General features: G+C 36.0%; 2 protein-coding genes across 5 annotated transcripts in view; one reads left to right on the forward strand and one right to left on the reverse strand.

Annotated features, from left to right (window-relative positions):
* Positions 1-13035, forward strand: part of usp53a (ubiquitin specific peptidase 53a) — a 59237-nt gene extending 46202 nt beyond the window's left edge. For all 3 annotated transcript variants that reach the window (XM_073859368.1, XM_073859370.1, XM_073859369.1), the window contains exons 16-18: positions 6893-6944; positions 7695-8401; positions 11726-13035. In XM_073859368.1, the coding sequence (XP_073715469.1) occupies positions 6893-6944; positions 7695-8401; positions 11726-11802 (836 nt within the window). In that variant the 3' untranslated portion in view covers positions 11803-13035. The remainder of the gene's footprint in view (positions 1-6892; positions 6945-7694; positions 8402-11725) is intronic.
* Positions 13036-14704: 1669 nt separating this feature from the next.
* Positions 14705-27788, reverse strand: part of frem1a (Fras1 related extracellular matrix 1a) — a 42932-nt gene continuing 29848 nt past the window's right edge. Inside the window, exons 20-37 of one of the 2 annotated variants that reach the window (XM_073859366.1) lie at positions 26939-27161; positions 25274-25422; positions 24895-25032; positions 24371-24566; positions 23725-23989; positions 21927-22344; positions 21634-21835; positions 20372-20516; positions 20167-20296; positions 19891-19963; positions 18826-18972; positions 18113-18306; positions 17971-18018; positions 16058-16210; positions 15826-15954; positions 15575-15690; positions 15160-15245; positions 14705-15081 (exon numbers count right to left, since the gene is read on the reverse strand). In XM_073859366.1, coding sequence (XP_073715467.1) covers positions 14882-15081; positions 15160-15245; positions 15575-15690; positions 15826-15954; positions 16058-16210; positions 17971-18018; positions 18113-18306; positions 18826-18972; positions 19891-19963; positions 20167-20296; positions 20372-20516; positions 21634-21835; positions 21927-22344; positions 23725-23989; positions 24371-24566; positions 24895-25032; positions 25274-25422; positions 26939-27161 — 3012 coding nt within the window. In that variant the 3' untranslated portion in view covers positions 14705-14881. Of the gene's footprint in view, positions 15082-15159; positions 15246-15574; positions 15691-15825; positions 15955-16057; positions 16211-17970; positions 18019-18112; positions 18307-18825; positions 18973-19890; positions 19964-20166; positions 20297-20371; positions 20517-21633; positions 21836-21926; positions 22345-23724; positions 23990-24370; positions 24567-24894; positions 25037-25273; positions 25423-26938; positions 27162-27788 lie in introns of those variants that run through there. The other variant, XR_012360067.1, reaches the window with a different exon arrangement.

Genomic DNA, 27788 nt, shown 5'->3' on the forward strand with positions numbered 1-27788 from the left:
TGTATCTGTATTGCGCTTTGTATGGATTGACGGTATATTGTGCGTTGGTTGGAGTAACAGTATTGCGCGTTGGTTGGAGTAACAATATTGCGCGTTGGTTGGAGTGATGGTCTTGCGCATTGGCTGGGGTGGCGGTATTGTGCTTTGTATAGAGTGGCGGTATTGCGCTTTGTATGGAGCGGCGGTATTATGTGTTGGTTGATGCAACGGTTTTGCTCATTGGTTTACATGGTGTATTGCATGTTGCGGTATTGCGCGCTGGTTGGCATGTTGCGGTATTGCGCGTTGGTTGGTGTGGTGGTATTGTGCACTGGTTGGTGTGGCGGTTGGTGTGACAGTATTGCGCGTTGGTTGGTGTGGTGGTATTGTGCACTGGTTGGTGTGGCTGTTGGTCTGACAGTATTGCTCGTTGGTTGGAGTGACAGTGTTACCTGTTGGAGTAATAATATTGTAGTTTGGGCAATACGTCATAATACTGAACATTGGACATTGAAAAGCAACCAGGTGAAAACTATAAAACTTGTTTCCACAAGGTAGATATGAAACAGACGTTCTACACTACTTATTATTTTCCATTATGTCTAAACTTAACTTAACTTTTTAAGCCAAATCCTTAAAATTCAATTAGGATGTATAGGGAGCATAATATGTATAATTATATTGAGTTAATTATTCAAAGCTAAATTTGCTGTATTAGTTTATAGCTTGGCTATTTTCTCTATGCTGCATTAAAACTATGAAAAGACAGTCTGTATGTTGCATATAAATTGTATCATGTTGCGCAGTGGAAAATATTTATTCTTAGACATCAGTAAATATTTTTGACAGCTTGAGAGATCCAGTTCAGTCTTGTCTATTGCGATGCATATATTTATATTAATACTTGGAAGCATCGCTTGGCAAGTAATTGCTTATGGTATCATATTCTCATTTAGTTTGGTTATTCAACGGTAACTAAAATACAGTTATTTTTGCGATAATTGCTGTCTACCTTGCGGTATTTTTACCATCAATGTGTTTCAGTTAGGGCATCAGAATTTTGGTGCTGAATTTACTTCAAGACCAATCAAACCTAGAGAACAGGTGTGTGTCTTTCAGCTGTTGAGTTGGCAGTGATCTCATGCTGACTGGTGAATTGTGGGTAGAGTTTGACACCACTCCTTTAATCTGATCTGCTGCCCAGCAGAGATTTCACTGAACTTCTGAAGATACTCAGAAGGATACTATGATGCCCATCTGTGTGCTTATTTCCTCATGTTTAACACTGTTCAATGCTTAACCAAACCTTCTGTAAATCTGAGTGCACCATGCCAGCAACTTTGTCACTGTGTGTCGCCCGTCTGTTTCAATGAGGTTGTTAGGAGGCGTTCCTAATTTTGGTTATCCTAGTATCAAATGAGTTACTGTCCTCTCAGTAATTGATCATGGATGGATGACATGAACTCTACTTTAAAGTTGCTCCTCAAAGCAATTTGCATTGTTTAATTTTTCGCAAATTTGTCATGTAGCCACCAACGTCACTGGCCGAAAGTCTCTAAGCTTCCATTGAAATTAACAAAAAAATAAGATAAAAAAATAATTAACAAGATTGCAATGCTCTGCCATTGCTATTCACTAGCGATGTGCATGCAGCGCAAACATTATATAAAAGTGCAATCTTATGACATCAGCTGTTAATATGATAATTGTCCACATTTGCCACCCATAATAATTATGTGCCAATATTTATTAACAGCTGTGTTTGAATCACTTGTATTTAATAGGCTGAACATCACACCATCTGTTTTAAGTGATGCTTACTAATGTAAAGATAACTAGAACTTTATTGTAGCTCCACAGGCAAGACCTATAGTCATTAGTTCAAGTTCAATTTTTTTTAAACTTAATTGTAAAGTGTTACTGGTACTTGTTTATCAGCTTGATAAGATTGGAAGTCATGGCCATTAAAAGAGATTCTTCACATAGAGCTTAGCAGCTTTTACATGACAGGCCTGAAAAATGGGGTCTAAAGTCCAATCCTCTCATAATTGCATGCTGGCCCAAGGGATTTAGTGTTAATGCGCTGGGAAAAAATCAGAAGCAAGGGAAAGCAATGTGTTTATACATCGCACACACAGCTGGCTGAATGACAGGGGTCTGGAGATCAGGACCAACCACTGTTTTAGAGATGAAGAATTCTCCTATATAGTCTTTAAACATCAAAGTATGTATGACTACTTAAGGAGTTATAGGGGCAGTTTCCCGGACAGGGATTAGACTAGTCCTAGACTAAAATAAATGTAAGAGCTGTCCAAACTGAAAACAACCTGCACTGACATATCTTAAAATAGATCAGTGCCCTTTGTTTTGCCTTAAAATGCCATAAGTCTGCAATACCAAATGGTGGCATTTTGCCACCAAAAATTAAGAGTGTGCCACTGAATTTTACATGCAGTCGCACATGTGCGACCAGTAAATTTGACCTTTTTTTGTGATGTGACACTGAATTTGAAAACAGCACATTATAGTTTTTTAATCTATCATTAAAGTATTTATTAGTAGTACAGTGGAAATTAGTAGAAATGTGAATATTTGGTTAGCATGTTGATTTACAGTGTGTGCCCCTAAATTTTCTGGTTGTGCCCCTATAATTTTTAGTTGGGGGCCACTGTGCTCCTAGTGAAAAAAGTTAGTCTGGAGCCCTGGTAATGTTTTAAGTAAGGCATGTTTGTTAAAACGAGTTCTATTTCATAATTATAAGGCCTAGTCCTGGCTTAAGCTAATCCCAGTCCGAGAAACCGCCCCATAGTGTTTTGTTTTAAGTACACTATAAAAATCCCTTGCACTTAAATTTGTAAGATTAGTCAACTTTTATTATTATACTATTATTATTAATGTTAAACAATTTCAACTTTTCACAAGCCAATACTTAAAATAGTAGGTTGAATTGACTTGCAAAACCAAGTTGTTTTAACTTCATGATGCATTTTTTACCGTGTGTGACTAGCTTTGAATTATAATAATACGTTTTTTTTTAAATTTAAGTTATTTTAACTTTATTTTCATATTTTAAAGCACCTCCTTACTAGTCAAGAAAGTTCAAATGAACTGTAAATTCAAGTTGATTAAACCTTAAAATTTTAAGTGGAGCAAGGAATGTTTTACGGTGTATACTTTAAATTTGTGATATTCAATTTGTAGTATTTAAAGGGAAATATATGACCACTAATGTTTACAGTACCGAATTAGTACACTGTAAAAAAGCAACATTTTTTTTTCAAATCAACATATATTTTGTTACTTAAAAAAAATAAGTTAACCCGTTAATTGGCGCTGTCCCGTGAACGGGACACCTACGTTTATTTCAATATTTTCTATGTAAATGTTAATCTATCACGACAAACTATCTATTGTTGGAAAGGTCTAAGAATGTAGTTTTCATATTTCAAAACCTTTTAGCAGTAAAAAATAATGCAGTAACTGCAATTTATTCATTTGTGACACAAGTATGCAGCAAACCTCAAAGCAAACCAGCACAAACCTCAGTTTTTTGACAATTTTATGTATTAAAAATTATACTATTTTGCATTTTTATTTATTACAAATAAATGTAAACTGCTTTTAAAAAAATAATATTTTCACCTCTAGACACTTCCCTAAAAAACGTTGAAGTGTCTTCTTTAAAACCAAAAATTACCAAAATTAAAACCAAAATTAGGCTTCTAGACCAAAAAAAAAAACAATGCCAGAGTTATATTAATTTAAAGGTGTATATCACCTTTTCACCAACCCCCCACTCAAAAAGGGCTGTGCCAGTTAAAGGGTTAAACAATTTCAACTTGTTTTATAAGATCAAAACTTATAAAGTCAAAACTTTAAATAGTAGGTTGAATTGACTTGCAAAACCAAGTTTTAACTTTTTACAGTGTGCATTCACAGAGACTCATCTCGACACAGAAAGAAAGTGGTTTAGTGCCCTCTAGTGTTTGCAGATATTCAATTTCTTATTTGGATTTTGTTATTATGTTTGCTAGGGCATTTTGTGTGATGTTTGCTAGGGCGTTACTATTGCTTATATTTAAGGTGAAGCATTTAAACAATGAATTAAGCCTGTAGTATTTGTCAGTTTCAGAATGTATCTAGACTTTAAAATGTTTGCCTTGTGTATAAAAAAAAGGAAAAAGATACAATAGTGTTGTGTTGAAGGTTCTGGACACCAGAATATAATACATTTGGAGTAAGGCTCTTTTTAAACTTCTTTTGGAAACACATTAACATCACAGCAGCGAGTTTTGCTCAGTTTGGCTCCACTTTAATTTTCCTCTGAAGTTGTACATCTTGCCTAGAAAACATTTACTAAAAACTTTGAAAGAAAATCAGCATTGGTACTGTTTTTTCATTGCATGTGAGCATATCTTGGTGTTTGGCTTGTGTCATCATTATTACCAAAATCCACCTGATAAACACTATAGCAGGGGTCTCCAACCTTTTTATAAGCAAGGGCTACCACAATGTATAAAACAATCTGGAGGGATACTTTTTGATATAGTCTCCTTAAAACTTTTTTGTTTTACTTGTTTATTTTATTTTATTTTACTTGTTTATATGTTTTAGTATTGTTTAAAATTTTAACATATGTAAACCAAGCCAAGCTAATATAAAAAATATGTCATGAATAAATATTACAGTTGAGACTTTTAATAGAATGTGCTTCAGCGGGCACCTCACAGACTCTGTGCGGGCAACCTGGTGCCCGCGGGCACCACGTTGGTGACCCCTGCACTATAGCAACACATTGGTTATGAAAGATTTATTCCTTTAAAATCCACATTCCTCTCTGCCCACTAGGTTTGGTAATAGAGACACTTCTGTGATGGCATTTACCCCTAAAGCTCATTGTTAATTAGCTATTGGCAGTTGATGAGAAGACTGGTTTGAACCGGATGGCTCTGCTTGTGTTTGTCTGGTTTAGACAGACTCGTACCCCACCGAGCACTGCCACTGGTATATTTCTTCACTGAATCCAGACAATACCCCAGCTTTGACCCCGTTATATAACACGTCTGGACTGTGAATTTACAAGCTGGACTCCTCGCCCGCAACACATCTGTCAGTATTCAGCCTCGCTCTGTGTGGACATGGGTTGCTTTTCATCTTTACAACATTGGTTCTTTAGCGCAAGAATATTTGAAGAGTTTGGTTCCAAAATGCAATAAATCCGTTTTGACTGATTTGGGTAAAAATGTGTTTTCTATACCAAGAAAGTGGCAAGATGAAAGCCACTATTTTCTGTTACAAACTTTCACATATAATCTTTAGGTTATAATAACATTTTCAAATTTTCAAATATTTATTTTTTTCCCAAAAAGCTATAAATCTATTGAATCAATATATAAATGGGCATTTATCTTTGCAGTGTTGTATTCATTTAGTTGACTAGTGGTATACACTGATTAAAAAAATAAACATTAATGGCATTAATCAAAACACTTACTTTGTCATATTAAGAACATTATCATTGCTGCTGTCATCCTTGGGACGTTTTTGACAGCAATCAGCCGTAAAATGTTTTGGTCCTGCTCGATTTTCATTGACTTCGAGTAAAATAATGGAAAGTTTTTCATAAGATCCTCTGGGGTCAATGTGTTAGCATGACAGAAGCTTGATGCTGTCGTGTGAATATAAACAACAGCCGGCATTTTTCCTTCGCTCGAGTGCCTCTCACATAAATTATTCGTTTTTAATGGCGTTTCTTCTCTGCCACAGAAAACCACCACAGGTTTATCAATGCCATCAAAATTACTATTTTGTTTTTGTTTGTGTGTTGATCATGAAGTCCAAAGTAGATGAGGAAAACTAGGATTTTGTGTGTATTCAACGCGCCGCCATTATTGTTTACAATGCGTGGGATGGTGCCCTGTGATTGGTTAAGTAAGCAATAAGGTACGAGAGGCTGTGCTGTATCGTGAATAAGTAACGGCTGAAGGGCGTTGTTAGGCACGACGCGAAGCGGAGTGCCTGCAACCCCTTCGGCCGTTGCTTGTTCACGGTGCAGCACTTGCCTCGAGTGCCTTGTTGCTTTTATAAAACGGTTACCACACAATATTAAAGTAAAAAAAATATTAGTGCAACTTTCATGAAGTAAAATCAATAAAAGCATTCCTTCCGCTAGAAAAAATAGTCCCTGACTTCGAACAACAACATGAAAGCTCAAATAAAAACAATAAACTGTTCTCAGACTTTGTCTCATTATATGTTTATGTGTTGCTAAGGGTGTTGCTAAGGGCGCAGTGATATTAAATAGAACCGTTGGGTGAAGCGGTCATAGCAGTGTTTTATTGTGAATAAAGCACACCTATTGACCAATCAGAATCAAGGATTGTAACTAACCGTTTTATAAGTGGATTTATTGCATTCTGCAGAGAAGGAGGACTCGTGTTTGTCGCGATTTGGGGAAAAGGGAGAAAAGATGACAAAATAACACGGTGGATATCGGATTTTGCGTAGAATTAAGAATCTACTTTATTTCGTTTTTAACCAATCTCTTTATATATTAACACTATGAATGATTTGTGTTAAAGGGATAGTTTACCCAAAAATGAAAATGTTGTACAAAACCTGTATGAATTTCTTCATTCTGTTGAACGCAAATGAAGATATATTATTAAATGATGGCAAGCACACAGTTGACGGTACCCACTGACTTCCATAGTAGGAAAACAAATACCATTTATAGTCAATGGGGGTACCATTTATTAAAATATCTTTATTTGTGTTCAACAGTATAAGGAAACACATGCAACAACATGAGGGTGAATTATGACAAAATTTTCACTTTTGGAGGAACTATCCCATTAATAACTCTGTAGCATATGTACTGTATGTTAAATATTTGAAATCTTTATTTTGTTAGGTGACCATCAAAAAAGAGCTCTAGATCATTCCCCAAGTCCTCTTTTTCCAAGGTAAGCTGTTGAAAAATTAAGCTGTTAAAAAATTAAATATCAAACCAAGTGGCATTTTCAAACATGTGATGCTATGGTAGACCTTTTCGCAAAACTAACCTTTTATTTAGACATATTTTTACATACCTGTCTCATTTTTTTTACATGTCAATGTTTTTAATTATACTTATTTGAAATGTTTTGTCTGAGTTTACACTGATAACACTTTAATTGATAATAATTGAATGAAATTAAAGGGGACATAATTTATTATAGCATGGTAAATTTGCCACTTTGTAGGTCTGAGCATAAATGCAAATGAGTTGATCTCTGCATTAAATGGCAGTGCCGTGGTTGGATAGTGCAGATTAAGGAGCAGTATTATCCCCTTCTGACATCACAAGGGGGGGAGCAAATTTCAATGACCTATTTTTTTCACATGCTTGCAGAGAATAGTTTACCAAAACCTAGTTACTGGGTTGATTTTCTTCACATTTTCTAGGTTGATAAGCACTGAGGACCCATTTATAGCACATAAATATAGAAAAAGTCTGATTTTCATGATATGTCCCCTTTAAAGGGGTATGTACCAATTAGGTTCAGATATGTAAACATTTGGTACTTTTGAGGTACTAATATGAACTATTTAGGTACAAAGCTGTACTTTTTGAAAGGCTACCACCCCAGTGACAGTTGGGGACCATTTTTCCTGACAGTGTATTATAGGCTTTGCCAATGTATAACTCTTCAACCTTGTATCTCCTCCTGCAGAAGACAAGCATTTAAATACAACCCTGTTAAGGAAAAGACTGATAATACAGAGCGAGCACACGTAATAAATGGGAACCCCACCCCACCTTATTTTTCCAAAACCAGCAGTTCAGAGTGGAACAGTTCAGATGACCTTGCCGGTCCCTTTTCCGAGCTGGACGATTCCTCCTCACGCTCCGATACAGCTCCTCACATTCCTTCTCGGAAATCTCCCAACACAACCGGTCCACCGTTACCTCCTAAACCCCACGTTCCAAATTCAGAAAACCGACGGCGCCTCTCGCAGGATCCCTCTCCGCCCAGCCCTCAACATCTTCCCCGAAACGGTTCCGCTCTATCCCACACAAGCCTACAGAAGTGGTTGGAAACCTCTGAATCAAACATGATCTCATCCGACACAAGCTCCAAATCTGGTTCCTCTGATCAGGAGAGGAATGATCTGTCAGCTAGCGAGGGTGAAGAGAAGTTCACCACCAGTCCTAGAGCTCCAGTGGGCTCTCCAGTAATTCCCACCACTTATTTTTCTGTGGATAACTGCATGACGGACACATACCGTGCCAAGTACCATAAAAAGAGACCCGGTCTTTATATGGCAGCAGACTCTAGAGATCACACCTCATCTGGGGAAAGCGATTATGGGGAAAGGATTTCACCAATTCCTCCTTTAACACAAGCAACACAACAATCCAGAGCGATATCGGTACCAGGTAACATCAGTCTCAAATACATAATACATCTGTATTGATGTGTTTGGGGTTTGCTGTATAGTGGTTAAAAGGGGAAACCGATATAAATGTGACTGGGAATTTCGTTTTTTTTTTATTTACTGTTTTCTACATAAAATCATCCTACATAATGGGAAAAAAACATTTTGTAAACATATAATCTTGATATATTTAATATTTGAAGGTCATTTAAAAAATGGGTATATTTGTAGCAATAGTCAAAAATACATTGTATGGGTCAAAATTAGTTACCAAGAAGAATCACACTTTACTTGAAGGGGTGTTCATAAGACTGATATGACACCTTCATAATCATGACATGACACGTGCTATGAACATGAAGGAGATTTTATGAACATTCATGACAACTGTCATTAAAGGAACAGTATGTAGGATTGTGGCCAAAATTGGTATTGCAATCACAAAACTTGTGGCTAAAACTGGTACTGCAATCACACAACTGGTGGCCAATACACAAAATGACAACATAAACATCAGTTGAGGGCTGCAACTCCACTTTTTAAATGACAATATCCTGGCCGGACCACTGTTGTCAGTGATATAAGTATTTGAAATGAAAATGATTTCTTAATGTCTAGTGACATATCAGGGCCATTATGATTAATTGATATACATTTCTTACATACTGTTCCTTTAAGTGTCATTTGTTTAATTATGTAATTTTTAATGCAAAGATGACATTGTTTGAGATGTCTTTATGACAACTTGACATTAACCAATACATTATAACTTGTCATAACAACTTGACATTAGCAAGACAACATAAATGACCACTTTTTACCAGTGATACAAATTGAATTTGCCATTAAGTGTTAATACTCTGTCATATAATTTTTTAACAGCGTCATGAATATTTTTCTTGACCTCAACTACAGTAGTACAAATATAATTTGTCATTAAAATGTCATTAAGTGTTAATACTGTGTCAAATAATTTTATAACAGCATCATGAATATTTTTCTTGACCTCAGCTACAGTAGTACAAATATAATTTGTCATTAAAATGTCATTAAGTGTTCATAATCTGTCAAATAGTTTTATAACAGCGGCATGAATATTCATGAATATATTCATAATGTTTTTCTAAGTTTCCTCCAGGTGTAAGAGAAATAAATTCAGTCATCCAATAATAGTATAATAATACTAATTAAAATTGATAAAATTATATTTTATTGCATTTGGAGACCAATTTACCTAAAATTAAATGAAAACAGTAATGGGTTAAGTCATGCAGCGTGGGATCCATATCACTGAAAAACAGCGCCAAAAAATCATTTAATTACTAGCCTGGCTAACACCAGACCAGTCTCATAGAGAATAAGACATGGTCTGGGAACCACATGTTCATTTTCTCGTATTTGAGGCGTGGCGTCTGTACGTAGCTCATAGCCAATCGGTGTGTCGCATAGACGTCGTCATTGTCTTGCTGCTCCCTCCTTGTTCTGTGATTGGTTCCCTATTTCAAGCGAAATTTGGGCCATGGTTTCCATGCTAGACTTGCAGCGTAAATAAATTTGCGCGCAAGGCAGCATGGGGAAACCCAGGTTAGTTAATTAAAATAAATTAATTAAATGTTTTGTTAGGTTTTTTGTCAAAAATTTTCAGAACCCGCTGTGTGAGTAAAAACAAGTTCTGTTGTCAGTTTTTTATGTATCGTGCATATAAATAAAGTTAAGTGTAATATTTTGATGTGTCTGTTGCACTTTAAGGTATTTAAAATTATTTTACATAGTTAATGACAAGTTCAATTTACCACTGTAGTTGAGGTCAAGAAATATATTCATGATGCTCTCATAAAACTATTTGACAGACTATTGCACTTAATAATATTCAAATGACATGTTAACTCATAAAGCTAGGTCGTTTTTTTAAAGGATTAGTCCATTTTCTTAAAAGAAAAATCCAGATAATTTACTCACCACCATGTCATCCAAAATGTTGATGTCTTTCTTTGTTCAGTCAAGAAGAAATTATGTTTTTTGAGAAAAACATTGCAGGATTTTTCTAATTTTAATGGACTTTAATAGAACCCAACATTTAATACTTAACTCAACACTTAACCGTTTTTTTCAACGGAGTTTCAAAGGACTATAAACAATCCCAAACGAGGCATAAGGGTCTTATCTAGCGAAACGATTGTCATTTTTGACAAGAAAATAAAAAATATGTACTTTCAAACCACAACTTTTCGTCTTGGTCCGGTCCAGCACGACCTAACGTAAATGCGTAGTGACGTAGGGAGGTCACGTGTTGCATATATAAAGCACACATTTGCGAACCATTGTAAACAATAAACTGACACAAAGACATTAATTAGTATCAGTTGACATACAACGTCGGAACGGTCCTCTTTCTCAACACTTGTAAACACTGGGGCGGAGTTTCGCGTTCGTCCTCTGTGACCTCTTGACGTATTGCATCGGGTCACGCTAGCACATCACGACCAGATCTAGACGAGAAGTTGTGCTTCAAAAGTGTACATCTGTCACTTTTATTGTCAAAAACGACAATCGTTTCGCTAGATAAGACCCTTATGACTCGTTTGGGATTGTTTATAGTCCTTTGAAACTCTGTTGAAAAAAACTGTTATGTGTTGAGTTAAGTATTAAATGTTGGGCTCTACCAAAGTCCATCAAAATGAGAAAAATCCTGGAATGTCTACCCCAAAAAACACAATTTCTTCTCGACTGAACAAAGAAAGACATCAACATTTTGGATGACATGGTGGTGAGTAAATTATCTGGATTTTTCTTTTAAGAAAATGGACTAATCCTTTAAGTTTGATAATTATTCTGCTATTTAATGTTTATGACAGATTTATGACAAGTTATGTTGTTTTGGACATCAAAGACATTTCAAACAATGTCATCTTTGCATTAAAAATGACATAATTAAACAAATGACACTTAATGACGGTTGTCATAAATGTGCATAAAATCTTGTATCACGTGTCATGATTATGAATGTGTCATGTCAGTCTTATGAACACCCCTTCATGTAAGGTGTTACCTTACTTATATAGGAATAGGAAACTTTTTTATTTTTGTTAGTTGATCCAGTTGCTAAGAACTTCATTTCAATATTTCGGCCAAATATTGTCCTATTCTAACAAACTATACATCAATGGAAAGCTTATTTTAATGATCAATTATGATGTATAATTTTAACAAATTGACCTATATGACAGGTTTTGTGGTCCAGGGTTGCATATTATATATATATATATATTGTTTTGCAATATGTAATACATATTATATAATCTTATGAACCTATGTTTTGTTTCAGTTCATGTTCCCAGTAAACCCACTGCAAGGTGGAACCCAATTTCGGTGAAGGGCTTGGATGAACATGGCTTCCTATGACGACAAATCTCATCTGTGAAGTATGCAGTGGTAACGATAGCATATCTACATCATTCTGCCTGAGACATATAGCCCAGTGGACTTTAAATTGCCTTCCCTGGCAGATGGGTTTTTTACATTTTGGAATTATGCATTCAAAGAAAGAGTATGTGACGGTGTAGGTCATGTTTGCACATTTTTATGCCAAAAGTAACTTTTTTTTCTGAAACACTCCAGATGCAAGATGACTAAAGACTAACAAAACTAACACAAATTAAGTAATAAATAGCCTGATAGAAATTTAAAAATGTATTTTACTTTATAAAGTAGTTTGTTTTCTTTTAGAGGAATGCTGACTGCTTCTGGTTTACTTCTGAATGGGTAACACTTTACAGTACGATCGTATTTGTTAACATTAATGTATTAGCTAACATGAACTAACAATGAGCATTTATTAATCTTAGTTTGTTCATTTTTAGCATTTAGTAATACATAATTAAAATCAAAAGTTTTAACTTTTAAAATTGATTAATGCACAATGCTAACTAACTTAAAAAATTGTATTAGCATAAACTAACATGAACTAAGATTAATAAATGCTGATAAACTACATTGCTCATTTTTAGTTCATGTTAGCTAATGCATTTACTAACGTTAGCCAATACGACCTTATTGTAAAGTTTACCATTGAATAGTTTAACATTTACATTTTGAGTGGGGAGCAGAGCTGCTAAAACGTTCGATTGTATTTTCAAAAGGTAAAAGCTGCTACAGGTGAAACTGTACCCATGTTTAGTAAGACCTGCCTTCGAGAAATCAAGCCTGGCTTTTGTTTGTGAGAGGTTTTTATTTAGTCCCTGACCACTTCAAATATTTGCATCCTGTTGCTGATCTCAGTGTATTTTGACCAATGTGCACATTTTTGTACACTGAACACTGGAAATTTAAATATGTGTTAATTCATAAGTTGTATGTAAATGGTGGAATATGAAATGATCTGGGCACACGGAAGTATGTTTGGCTTTTCTTTACATTTTTGGAACAAAACCAGTTGTACATTTGACATGTTAGTTTTCTTTGTATAATGACGTTTTGTATATTGTTAGACACCACTAAATAGTGCCTTATTTTTTGTATGTAAAGATGGGATAAAGGTTTTTTATCTGTAAAATGTTAACTTTTTAAAATCTTTTGCATAATGTTGTTCATTTCGGTTGATTAATACATTTTAATAAACTGATTAATTTAAGCATAGCATACAGTTGTTTTTTATTATTATCAAGTGATCATAGTTTGTTATTTGCTGTTACCTATTCTATTAACTTGAATATGTTTTAAAAAATTTTGTGCTTCATGGCACACAGTAAATATTGAATCATAGTTTCTGGGATTTAATTGACACACACGTTCAAACACAAAAATGTATGCGTTTAAAATGCAATACAGAATCCTATCTGATTCACTTGTTTTTTTTTTTTAATTACACATAACACAAGTGAGATATTAAATAAATACACTTTACAATAAGGTTTATTAGTTAACATTAGTTTACTACATTCGTTAAAATGAACTAATAATGAGCTGCATTTATACACAATTTATTTATCTTTGTTAATGTTAATTTCAACAATTACTAATACTTTATTAAAATCTTGTTAACGTTAGTTAATGCACTGTGAACTAACATGAACAAACAATTAAAAGCTTTATTTCTATTAACTAACATTAACAAAGATTAATAAAGCCTGTAACATATGTATTGCTCATGGTTTGTTCATGTTAGTTAATACATTAACTAATGTTAAACAATGAACCTTCTTTAAGTGTTACCAATATTCTTTATATTGAGGAAATTCTAAGTTAGTTAATGTCAGTTGACTCTATCCTGAAACTGAATTTACTTTAAAAGAAAAAATTATATTTGATTAATCAGATTTTTTAAAATCTTATATAAAAATACATCATTTTATAAGGTTAATTCATGGCAGAGAAACAACAACTAAACACCACCAGTACATCTGAGAGTCTAGTCCCACATTTTTTTTTTAAGGAAACTGATCTAATTTAATATCTAATTTTAGGTGCACACTATTTGGTGATTTTAAGATAAAACATTTGTTAAATAGTTTCCATCAATCCATCTATTGTTTAATGAAAAAAATTCTAAGAAACTTTTATTTTGAAGTTGAGTTTCTTGCATGGACAGCATTTACTCGAAGGCATTGCATGTATTATAATAAGATTATCCAAACTAAAATTATACATATAAACATGTCATACAGGTAGGTACTCATAGCCTGTTAAAAAAAGATGGACGTAGTGACGTCACCCATGGGTTTCTGAAGATCGTTTTTGAAGCTTAAACTAGTAGGCGGTACCTGCGTCAGGGATATCCGAAAATGGGTAAAAATATGGGACGTGGGTGAAGCTGAAGTGACTGGTTGCTGAAACCACGCCCGCCAAGCTCAATTATAGTGACGGCAGTGGCTGTTCAACCGTCACTCAAGCGGCCACGCCCTTAATTATGCAGAACTTTAAGGCTTAATATCATTTAAACGGATGAGTTACAAAAAAAGATCCCCCCCCCCACACACACAGTTGTCATGAAGGGCAAAATTAGCTATACAGACCGCTATACAGATTAGCTATAAAAACAATTTTTGTACCAGGCTGTAAACATATTATTTTCCAATTTAAAGTTTGTCATTTTAACATGGGAGTCTATGGGAATTGACTCCCTTTTGGAGCCTGCCTCTAGCGGCCAGTCGATGAATTGCAGTTTAAATCACTTCAGTATAGGCTTCATCAGAGAGATCCATTGCCCCTCGTAGGTACTATACAATTTTTTTTCTTGTACATTGTGTGTTTTTTTGGGTGAACATTGATGATCTCACAGCATAAAAAACATGTACAGTAAAATAAATATGTAAAGATAACATATTTAACAGTAAAATATATTTACATGGCAGTCCTCTGAGTATAAAGGGGATCAAACAAGAAAAAAGATTACAGCAGTTTGTTTGACACCTGTTCAATGTTATTATACGTACACTAAGTAGTCATAATAGTGTTGTGTTCAGGTTTTTGGCATTTAATGAAGTCATGTTTTAATGTAACATATGTAGCGATGTCCTTTTCCTTTCTTGCAGTCTCTAATTTGCCATTTTGTTTTCCTCCAGACCAGGACACACCTCCTCGTTCCCTTTTTCTTTTTTGGAGGGTTCTGCCTCCAATTGGTGTATGTAACCGGCTCTCCGTCAACCCACTCCCACCTGCCTTTACTTTCACGGTCATTTAGACCTGTGGACAAATAACAATAACAAATTTTAGGGTCACATCTGATTGAATAAAGGCCAATTTATACAGAAAACAAATTACCAATCCAAAATGGGTTTCTTTCGCTGAAGTCCCATAGCCAGTCCATATGCGTTTTTGACAAAATACTGACCAGGTTTCCATTAAATCTTGGGAAAATAAGCATTTGGTTAAAAGTCATAAATGTTGTGACTAACCTGAAACCACATATACACCAAGTCATAACGACAGGCCATCACTACACCTGTGGTCGCGAATAAATCGACAGAATTTGAATGCTCTTTTAAAAGTGCATTATGTAACGATTCTCTTCACAGAAATGCAATATAATATTTTTAACTATACCTTACAAAATTAACTCTATGTTTTGTATTTTCAACACATGGTGTCATGTTTCAGAATAAAGCTTTAAAAAACTGTAAATGTGATTTCATGTGGACTGCTAATTCTAGTGAATTTAAAATACTAAAATACTTACTTTTCCCTGCACGCGCGAGCTGCGGCGCTCCATGTTGCTTTGCGGTCTGTACTCAGTAAGTAACAGTAGTTGCTGTGGTACGTCCATCCTGAAGGACATTTCTGTGCTTTCACCGTCTGGATACATGCAGAGAAGACAGAAAAATATTTGAATCATCTCATTAAGTCCTTTAATAAGTATTAGTAATGATAAAATAGAAAGACCCAGCTACTTTACATACTAAATCATCATTATAATCTTATGGTTACGACCTCATTAGTAGGTGCCCAAGGCCTCCAGGTGTCACCACTACAGCGAAAAAGTTGTCCTGAGCTCTCATCATAATGGAGAAAGCCAGTAAGTTCTGGTCTACAGGGATTAGACGCTTTAGGTGAGATCCTCTGTGGATACAAATATGCATTTATATAACTGAAGTTTTCTTGCATTATATAGATATAGATATTTGATACTGTGACATAATGAACACAATGACAAAGCTCTCACCTGAATTGGGCGTGTGTTGGGCGTCTGTAGTTTTGCCTCTCTGACCGGGGCAGAACGCTGCTGCCCTCTACTGACAACCTGCACCTGTGCTTTTCTGCCCTTTACAGCGGCTGTGTTGTCTTCCTCAACTGCCATCGATGTGATACCGTGATACTGTAAGTATGGCAAAGCATATACTAAAAAGTACATACAGGTTAAACAAAATAAATACACGTGATATGTGATCCTGAATCACAAAACCAGTCATCATAAGGAATATTAAAATTGAGATTTATATATCATCTGAAAGCTGAAAAATAAGCTTTTTTAGAATTGGACAGTATTTGGCTGAGATACAACAATGAAAATCTGGAAGTTGAGGGTGCAAAAAATGTAAATATTGAGAATAAAGTTGTTCAAATAAAGTCCTTAGCATTACTTATGATAAATACATTTTTATATGTTTACAGTAGGAAATTTACAAAATATCTTTATGATCTTTACTTAATATCCTAATGATTTTGGGTTAAAAAATTTTGACTCGTAAAATTCCAGACCTAAAAGCATTGCAAAATTGGGACAAATAATGTACAGTATTGCTTTGTGGCAGCATAGCACGAGAATTTTAAATTCATGTAGTATTTTAATAAAAAAAAACGGACCCACCTAATTTATGTTCTTGTGCTTTACAGGGGGGTCCCTGTTTTGTTTTTTAATTAAAGGAACAGTATGTAGGATTGTGGTCAAAACTGGTATTGCAATCACAAAACTTGTGGCTAAAACTGGTACTGCAATCACACAACTGGTGGCCAATACACAACATGACAACATAAACATCAGTTGAGGGCTGCAACTCCACTTTTTAAAAGACAATATCCTGGCCGGACCACTGTTGTCAGTGATATAAGTATTTGAGATGAAAATTATTTCTTAATGTCTAGTGACATATCAGGGCCATTTTATGATTAATTATATAATTTTCTTACATACTGTTCCTTTAAAATACAACATGAATTTAAAATTTTCGTGCTATGCTGCCACAAAGTGATTCTGTACATTATTTGTCCCAATTTTGCAATAAACTATTTCAAAATATTTCTGTCTGAAATAAATGTAAACTCTCAAGTGCGCCTCACGCTGTTTTCTGGAGGAAATTTTTCTCTGCGTGTTATTTTTACCACGTTGGCGGTAAGAATCTTTAGTTATTATCTTAAGTAAACTTAAGTTTTAAAAAAATTTAAAAAAATAAAAGCCATGGGACCATCCAATATCTTTGACATATTTCAACCACTGCCCATTCAATGTATTGTTGGTCGCTGCTATAAATATACCCTGTGCAACCTTAAAAACATATCATGAAAATTTTTTTTTTTTTTTTTTTTAAAAACATATCATGAAAATTTGACTTTTTCCATGTTTAAATGCTATAATTGGGTCCCCGGTGTTGTATAAACATAGAAAATGTGAAAAAGATCAAGCCGGTAACTTAGTTTTGGTAAACCATTATCTGCAAGCATGTGAAAAAATAGATCATTAAAATTTGGCTCCACTTGTGATGTCATAAGGGGATAATACCACCCATGAAATCTGCACCACGTCACTGCCATTTAATGCAAAGATCAGCTCATTTGCATTAAAAAGGACACACCAAAAAATGGCACATTTTTGCTAACACCTACAAAGTGGCAATTTTAAAATGCTATAATAAATTATCTATATTTTGAGATAAAACTACACATACGTACTCTGGGGACACCAAAGATATATTAGACATCTTCAAAAAGTCTTCAAAATGACTGATATGACTGGTTTTGTGGTCCAGGGTCACATATGTAAAAAAATCTAATACTTGACACCTAATACCAAAATTATACTTGGACATAACCTAACAAGATGCACATGTTTTATTCTCATTGTGTATTTCTTCATCTTACTTTGTAAATGGTTTCAGATCCTTGACGAATGATTTCTGAAGGTTGAACCTGTGAATCAAAGTTCCCCAAGTATTCGATAAGTAATTGAAATCCTTTACTGCATGATACAAGAGTGTTACTCAGAAATGATTTTTAAACTTACCACTTTACCATTTCCAACGATTTTGAGTCTTTTCTTTGTAGAAGAGGGCGTCTCAGCTATTACATCACCATCACCTCTAATGTATCCCTGAGAAAAAGGCAACACCTCCACCTGGATTGAGCCATGCTGAGGATGCAAGCCTGTCTGTATCTCTGAACCTTGAAGGTCAGTGAAATGGTTTTCACTGCATTGCCCTTCAAAAACAGGCAATAATGCGATGAAAGCAAATATTATAATTCATTAAAACCTCTAATATTACCATACAGATGTCTTTTCTTTATTGATAGCATTGTTTTATTTTAAAGGAAAACACCACCGTTTTTATTTTACTATCTTTTTTCAATGCGTGCACTTAATGTTTGTACAACACTTCTTAAATGTGTTAGCATTTAGCCTCATTCATTCCTATGGTTTCAAACAAAAGTTTTATTTTTTGCCACCATACTTACACGTGTAACTACTCATGTAACAGACTTTAAATAGGAAAAACATGGTAGTGTTTGGTGGCACCTCAATTCATCCCTGTTTGGATCCTAAGGAATGAATGGGGCTAGGCTAAATGCTAACACATTAACGAGGCACTGTACAAAGATTAAAAGTGCACGCATTGAAAAAAGATAGGTATGTATTCATTTGTCTAAGTTGAGGTAAGAACATAGTAAAATATTGAAAACTGTGGTGTTCTCCTTTAAGGAAATGTTTAATAGTCTTACCATTTCTATCCTTTATGAGGATGATGGCTTTTGTGTTGCCTCTTAATACTGCACCCACCGGGAATGCCAAATTAACCTCGAATTTCTCATCAGCCTCTTCCAAAGAATCCTGAACAATTTCCATTCTCCATACTTGACTGCTCATGCCTGGATAAAGAAACCATATGAGTCTTTATTATTTTTTTGTAGCATCCCCATTCATTGTGTCATTTGTTTAAAAAGTGATTTGTTACATAAACGTGGGTGGGTTGTACCCACTGATCTATATAAATGACTGGATTGCGCATGACGTCACACTTGTGAAGCCACCGCGCCGCCATGTTGGTATACCCAAACCTTCTATTAAATCAATGGACGTTATCAGATTTTAATGATAAAACATCGCTTTACTCGTCTTCGTTTTTATATGTGAAGTTACCCTGTACATTATTACAACACAAACGTCCAAAGCATGTAAATAGTTATTTACTGAAAGTTGTACATTTTGCGTTTTAATCAGTTATTATACATTCATCTTTATTACAGTATCAGATCAAGACAGACCGCAGCATATTTAGTATTAATGACAATAAACGTGCTCATTCTGAAATCTAAATAAATAATCATACTTTGTACCGTATGTGCAGGCAATAATTTGCTAGTTTTGTAATTATGTTGTAAACTTACAAGTTACCTAAACTTATAATAGAGAAATGACGCTGACCGTGTAGCTGAATGTCAAAAAAACTTTATTTATACCCGTGTCATTAACAAATGCAACAGACACACTCACCTTAACGGTTTTTTATAAATCCATTATCCTGTCCGATTAAAACATAAACATTGCAAATAACACCAGAATTAACAAATAATTAACGTACACATATCCTAAAAATTAACCTTGTGTAACTGATACGCTGTAAATGGGGTAAATTTTGATCATGATTTTGAATGGAAGTCAATGACGCTCTCTGCCGGTTGGGTATACCAAGATGGCGGCTCGAACTCTGCGCTGGCTTCACCTCACGCAGTTACGTCAAGCGTTCTATGAGCAATCCAGTCATTTATATAGATCAGTGGTTGTACCTGGGTCGAACTGAATTAGAGATGAGGATCCTGCTTTGAAATCTTTTTCAGCAGATGCTGTTAGTTCTTTAACCTATGGGAGATAACACATCTGATATTAAAAGCAAGAAATAAAAATAACCAAACAACAGGTGCCCTTTAAGAACATTGACTGAAAGGTTCTGTGGGAAACCAAAAACAATAGTATCACTGTGAAGAACCTTCCAAAAGTGCTTTTATACAACAAATAACCTAATGCATGATTTAATAAAAGAGTGCTAAATGTGTACGCTATACCTGTACAGTAACAAAAGATGAATCTTGCACATTTCCTCTCCTCTGAATGTTTAGTGACACTGATCCTTGGCTCTCACATACAACATAATCCGTCCTGGTCAGCTCCACGCTGGCCCAGCTGAACTCCAGTCTGTAGATAAACATGATATTAAACATACTATTTGCCTTCATTTTGTTGAAATATTCCTGTTAGGATTTACTGTACTTGTGAGAGGGTCCAGTATTGCCCACAGCATCCGAAACCGAAAACTCCAGACTGTCAGTCAGAGCATCCACAGCTGAGTTAATAATGTAGAGGAGAATCCTCCTGTTCAGATCCCTTTGAGAGAAACGCTGTCTTACGAATTCACCTGCAGACAATGATACAGTATTTTCCCAACTGATGAGGCTGATGTCCACAAAGTGTAAGGGGTTAAATATTTGGGTTATGTTTCAACCCAAAATCTAAACAATTATTTGTGACCCTGTTTGTAAAATCCACAGGGTTTCGCCAGGGTTCGTGCAAGTTTCAGAAAGATTCTTACGTTACAATCCTGCTTTATTTTTTTATGGGCAATTTTAGTGCAGAAAGTACAATGGAAGTCCTTATATGGGCACTTTAAAGGGAAAGTTCATACAAAAATAAAAATATGGCGGAATAGCACTTTTGGGAGTACTTCTACTCGGCGCAGTAAAACTCTCCCTCTCATTATAAGAGGGAGAAGGGGAGCGGATTTTTCAGGCGTGACTTTTTGCTGCGCCTAGTCGAAGTACTCCCAAGAGTGCACCATACATTATAGTTACCCTTTTTAACCCGCTTCTAAAAGCGCCACTTTTAATTTTGTGCCACCATATTTGATCGTATAACTACTTGTTTTACATAGGGAAAACGTTGTTGTGTTTGGTCGTTTCTAACTTCGTCTCTGTTTGGTACCATTGGGTGAACTGGGCTAAGCTAAGTGCTACCAAAGTGTCGCCGCGCGCCACAGTGCTTAAGTGCACGCACTAAGATGATAGAGGTATGTATCAACTCTTCTTAGTTAAGGTAATAACATAGTTTAATATGGAAAAACGATGGAGTATCCCTTTAAACTCTGTGTATGTTTTGATAATCATTTTGAATCTGATCTCTAACAAAATTCCTTCACAAAAATGCAATTATTTCAGCTTTTTGCTAAAAAATATATTTTAAAAAAATTTAAGAGTTCATAAGCAGAGAAAAAAATATTAATAGGATGAAACTTTTTTTCCTCGCTTTGTTTGTTTGTTTGAAAGCAGAGGGGTCTGTATATTGTCTTGTATATTATTTTGCATTTCTGTCAAGAGATCCTTCTAAAAATTACACACTGCACCTTTAATGCATTAACTTATGTTAACAAATACAACCTTTTTGTAAAGTGTTACTTATAATTTCATTTCAATTGACCTTGTACAGTGTATAAAATCAAGTACTTTTTCTGACAAAACCTTCCTATTTTAGCCTCTCACCATTGGTCGAATTTTCCAGATACCCAAAGTAAGGTGCTCTGATGATATGGTAAATAAGACGATCGTCCGCAGTGTTAGTATCCTGTGCCTTGAGCTCTCTCGATGATATGAATATTCCATACCGACCGTCATTCAGGACTTCCGCTTTCCACAGAGTTTGAAGGGTTACTATTTGTGGTGCAGAGCTGTCAAGAGCTTCAATCTGTGGTAGACACGCACACAAGCATAATTCATACAATCATATAATTGTAATACACTAGTTCAGTACTAAAACCAAAGCTGGTATGACTAACCTGTAGCGTGAAGAAAACCGATTCGGTTTGTACTTTTCCATCCACCAGAAAGCCTCTTTCTGTGCTATCAGATGCTTTGAACTTGAAGCGATCGATCTGAGAAGCTCCACCTGAATGTTTGTATGCAACATCCAGGTCCTGAATGTTCTTCTGGGTAAAATTACTGCCAGTCACCAGTAACTGCCCCTTCAAGAGCAGCTGGCCATACTGGGGAGGGTGAATCACTTTGTAGATCAATGCAGTGGGTGGGGTGTCAGGGTCAGATAGGAAGAGGGCATCAGGAGACAAAGTTATGGTGGAAGCCTGAGGAACCTGCAGACCAGTGTTGCGCACGAGTGTGGGCAGAATCTTATCAGTCAACTCCACCAAGATCTCTAAGGTACCATTGCGTGTTGATTTCCCATTGTTGACCACAAACCTAGACATCATTCAGACATATGGACATTATTAGCATTTATGTTTCAAAACAACAAGTAACAAAACATTATGGGCCAGATTTACTAACAGCTACAGCCAGAACAAACCATAGTTTTGCTGTTAAAAGGATGAATTAGCGCTGAAAAGATGTGGCCTGCTTATTTTTGCAACTGACCTTCCCTACTGAAAAATCCAGCTAAAACCAGCATAAGCTGGTAGCTGGTTTTAGCTGGTTTAAGGTGGTTTATGATGGTCCTCCCAGCCTAACAAAGCTGGTCATGCTGGTGGGCCAGCTGGAATTCCAGCATGACCAGCTAAGTCCAGCTAGACCAGCTTAAAATGTGAGCAAAACACACCTAGACCAGCTTGTTACACCAGCAAAACCAGCTTCCTACACCAGCAAAACCAGCTAAAACCAAGCTGGGGACCAGCTAAAACCAGCTCACCAGCTTATGCTGGTCTTAGCTGGATTTTTCAGTAGGGTTATTGCATATGCATTTCTAGGAGGAGATTATTTAAAGACAAATTAATACATCTTTGCCTTTTTTTAATGCGTTTACTTCTTTGTCTTTGTACAGTGCGTCGTTAATGTGTTAGCATTTAGCCTAGCCCCATTCATTCCTTAGGATCTAAACAGGGATGAACTTAGAAACTACCAAACACTTCCATGTTTTCCCTATTTAAAGACTGTTACATGAGTAGTAAGTATGGTGGCACAAAATAAAACGTAATTTTTACGTTTTGCAGCACTTCGACCTCAGGCACAGTAATATTGAAGGAAGTTTGAGCGAGAGTAGTCAGGAGTGATGATGTTACTGTGCGTCGAGGTCGAAGTGCTGCAAATTAATTGCTCATGTAACAGTCTTTAAAAAGGAAAACATGGAAGTGTTTGGTGGCTTCTAAATTCATCCCTGTTTGGATCCTAAGGAATGAATGGGGCTAGGCTAAATGCTAACACATTCACGACACTCTGTACAAAGATTAAGTGTACACATTGAAAAAAGATAGGGATGTATTAATTCATTTAAGTTGAGGTAAGAACATAGTAAAATATCGAAAACGGTGGTGTTTTCCTTTAAATTATCACGCATTGCGATTTACTGAGGTTTGCGAAATTAGTGGTATTTGCACCATTATTTAACGCCGAAAAAAGCATGTGTTATTCAACTTCGGAATACAAATGACCATGAACGTGCACGAGCATGGTGCTTAAGAACAAGTGGGATTTATCATCAAGGATTACTCCCTGATGTGCGTACAAACCCTGTGCGCACGTTTGATAAATCCCGATTTTTTTGTACTTACACACATACAAAATTTTATTCGTAGGTCAAAATAAAGAAAAAAGTAATAATAATAAATTTAGTCAAAATTTACATACTGAAGTTTCTCTTTTGGTGAATCTGCTCTGTTGTCGTGTACGTAACACACCAGGTTCGCTGCTACATCCAGCTGACTGAAGGATTGAATTGGCACACCTGTATGTTTGATGTACTCTACATGACCATGTGCTGGAGGAACAGTGATGACATAGAGAAGTTCCTCTGGCTTATCAGTGCCATCTACTGCCAGCAACACATCTGTGGTGAGGATCACACGCTCCCCACGACTCGTTTTCACAGGCCTCATGAATAATACTATATCTCCTGGAAAGAAATCAATGAAAGACAGGTATGTCGCTACACCGCTGTTACATTTTGAATCATTTGTTGGTAACACTTTATTTTACCGTGTCTTTGTTACACATGTTACATGTAATTATTATAGTAATAACAGTTAATTATGCATAATTACATGCAACTAACCCTAAACCAAACCCTAATCCTAACCCCAACCCTATAGTAAGTACATGTAGTGAATGATTATAACTTACTACTTAAATATATAATTACAATGTAACAGTGATGCCGTAAAATAAAGTGTGACCGTTTAAATTCATTTTTATGCAAATTACAAACTAAAAATCTCTGTGGCCTTCCTTCACAGAAGCAATATGAACCACTAAAGCCACTGAAGTGTCCACCCACCTTTCTCTACTTCTTTGACATTAATGTGAAAGTGCTGAGCGGGAGAGCGGTTTTTGCCGTCCGTCAGATAGAAGACAAAAAAGTCAGTAGTCCGAGACCCAGGCTGACCGGTGTGAAGATAACGCAACAGATTCATATCCAAAACCTCTTGAGAACAATTCTTCCCTGCCGATATATCCATCCATTCTGTGTCTACCTATATAACAGCAATCGACAAGTATGTCCGGGAAAATTAATTGTAAAATGTCTTATTACCATATTCAACCTATTTTGTGTGGCGGCAATGAATTTGTTATAAGTGAGTTGTACAAAACGCACACTTGACTGAAAAATGCATAAATGACACCCCACCCGTTACACCAACCCAGTGTCACGGGGCGAAAGCAGATCATACTAATTCATATCAATTACCCACCTCATAAAATCCCTAGACAGCAAACGATCCGCTGACTTTATCCAAAGCAACTTTTTAACTTTTTTGCCTGGGAAACCCATCATTTTCTATATGAATATTTCACACTGACCTTAATCTGAATGACACCGTGATTGGGTAGACTCTCAAACACATAAATTATGTCACAGGGGGGCGTGTCTTTGTCTTGTGCACTGAGCACAGCACTGGAGATAAGTCTAGATTCTCCAGGCTCCATCTGAATCCCAGTGTTCCTGAGAAATCAAAGCAGAACCACAGATTGATTTCTACTTTAAGCTTCCACACGTTAAACATTTACAGTACATGTGATTAACATCCTTGCTATTCATCAAACTAGCTTTGGGTTAAATTAAGGGTTAAGGGTTGTGTTTAGGGTTATGGCTCTAGTTTTTAACATTGTGACAGAGTCTGATAAATGCCAAATTTATTGATCTTAATGACTAATATTCATACTGTAGTGGCATACTGCAGTTCCGTATAATATATGGCTTCTCATCATTGACCGGCAGTATTTTCACCTGCACACTTTTCTGAAGCTTGTGTTTTCCATCAGAGAGCTGAATGATGAAGTTATCCTGCTCACTTTCTGAATCATCATGCATGTACATCAAAGTCATGCCTGAGAGGGGAACAATGTAACTTTAATATATCTGATACACGTTACGCATATTATCGATCCAGAGGTTAGATATAATAATCCTTAAAGGAATAGTCTACTCATTTTCAATATTAAAATATGTTATTACCTTAACTAAGAATTGTTGATACATCCCTCTATCATCTGTGTGCGTGCACGTAAGCGCTGGAGCGCGCTGCGACGCTTCGATAGCATTTAGCTTAGCCCCATTCATTCAATGGTACCATTTAGAGATAAAGTTAGAAGTGACCAAACACATCAACGTTTTTCCTATTTAAGACGAGTAGTTATACGAGCAAGTTTGGTGGTACAAAATAAAACGTAGTGCTTTTCTAAGCGGATTTAAAAGAGGAACTATATTTTATGGCGTAATAGCACTTTTGGGAGTACTTCGACTCGCCTGAAAAATCCGCTCCCCTTCTCACTCTCATAATGGGAGAGGGAGGGTGTTACTGCGCCGAGTCGAAGTACTCCCATAAGTGCCACCACGCCATACAATATAGTTCCTCTTTTAAATCCGCCCAGAAAAGCGCCACGTTCCACCTTGTACCACCAAACTTGCCCGCACAACCACTCGTCCCAAACAGGAAAAACGTTGATGTGTTTGGTCACTTCTAACTTCATCCCCAAATGGTACCATTGAATGAATGGGGCCAAGCCAAATGCCATCGAAGCGTCGCAACGCGCTCCGGCGCCCACGTGCACGCACACAGACGATAGAGGGATGCACCAACAACTCCCAGTTAAGGCAACAACATATTTCAATATTGAAAATGAGTAGACTATTCCTTTAATATTCATAGTTTAAACATAGTAGGTTGTAGTTAAACGTAACCCTCTTAAAAAATGCTGGGATGTTTTCAACCCAGCACTGGGTCAAAAAGGGACAAACCCAACTGGTGGGTTTAAATAACCCAAGAAACCTAGAAAATGTTTATATTTGACCCAACAATAGGCTTTATGCCCAGCTGCACTACTTCCTGAACTTCAGCCAGCTCATTGTTTCCTGTCAGCCATTATTGGACAAACTGATTAATCCAGGTGTGCCTGACCTCAGTAGTCACAACAACAATAATCAGACACACCTGAATTAACCAAGCCTATTGGTTAAAATAACCCATCATAGATTAAATTGCAACCCAAAGTGTTGGCTTAGTCTCTTTTTGACCCAACACTGGGTTGAAAATAACCCAGCATTTTTAAAGTGTACTAATAAAAAAATTGGACTACAATTTGGACTACAAATAAAATTGTAAACTTTCAGAAAAATGGGTACAAAAGCTGTCACTGGGGCAGTTCCCTTTCAAAACATACACTTTTGTGCCTAAAGAGTCCATATTAATACCAATTATACACATCTGTACCTATATGGTAAATATTAAGAGTACTTTTTAAAGGCTACTGCCCCAGTGACAGATTTTGTACTTGTTTTTCTGAGAATGTGCAGATCATAAAATTGAGATTTCGAAAAACCGCAAAGCTTTAAAACATTCAGTACCGCTCCTGAGATCATTCATGGTAAAGTGTTCAATTGGTATCACAGATTCACGCTTGTTCACGACCCTCTTCTGAAACGTCACGTCATTTCCATGGGGTGCACCCATGATGGATCCGTGTTGGGGCTGCTGGATTATACTGAATGTTAAATGATCTCTAGGAATGTCGAGATCCTCTGCATTGATTACAGATGGGTCCAATGCTGTCATGTCTCCTTCTCTAACCTAGAGATAAACGTGAGTTGTCATTACACATCTAAAAATTGAAAGACCAATGCTAACAATGTACAATATGTTATATCCATATATTAAAAGGCTCTCTAAAATGCTTAAAGGCGAAGTCCACGATGTTTGAAAAACGCTTTGGAAAAGGAGACGGGCCGACTACCAAAACACACTTAGAGCCAATCAAATCAAATCAAATGCCGGGTTGCGTATGTGTGGGGCGGATCTATCAACAGAAGGTCCAGATTCTATTGGGGTAGGGGCGTGTTTGTTTAGGTGATTTCAAATATCAACATCGGCATTCAAACATCATGGACTCCACCTTGAATTGTGATTGGCCACTTGCGACATTTCAAGCCTGAAACTAATAACACACACCTGCAAATCATTTTGACAAGTACAGTTTCATATTACACAAAAATAAAATATAAATATGCTTGCACCGCAAAGACATCATTGGTTAACAACTGTATAAAGATGAGAGATATACATTTGATAGTTACTTTAGATGATCTGCAGACATCACATGATGTTTAATGTTTTGAGCAATACATTTTTTATTGTAAATAATATTTAATAATGCCTTTACTACTTTTTTGCCTATTCAGTAAGTCACATCACATCAAC

The sequence above is a fragment of the Misgurnus anguillicaudatus genome, chromosome 21, assembly GCF_027580225.2.
Source record: "Misgurnus anguillicaudatus chromosome 21, ASM2758022v2, whole genome shotgun sequence".
In the NCBI taxonomy this organism is placed as follows: domain Eukaryota; kingdom Metazoa; phylum Chordata; class Actinopteri; order Cypriniformes; family Cobitidae; genus Misgurnus; species Misgurnus anguillicaudatus.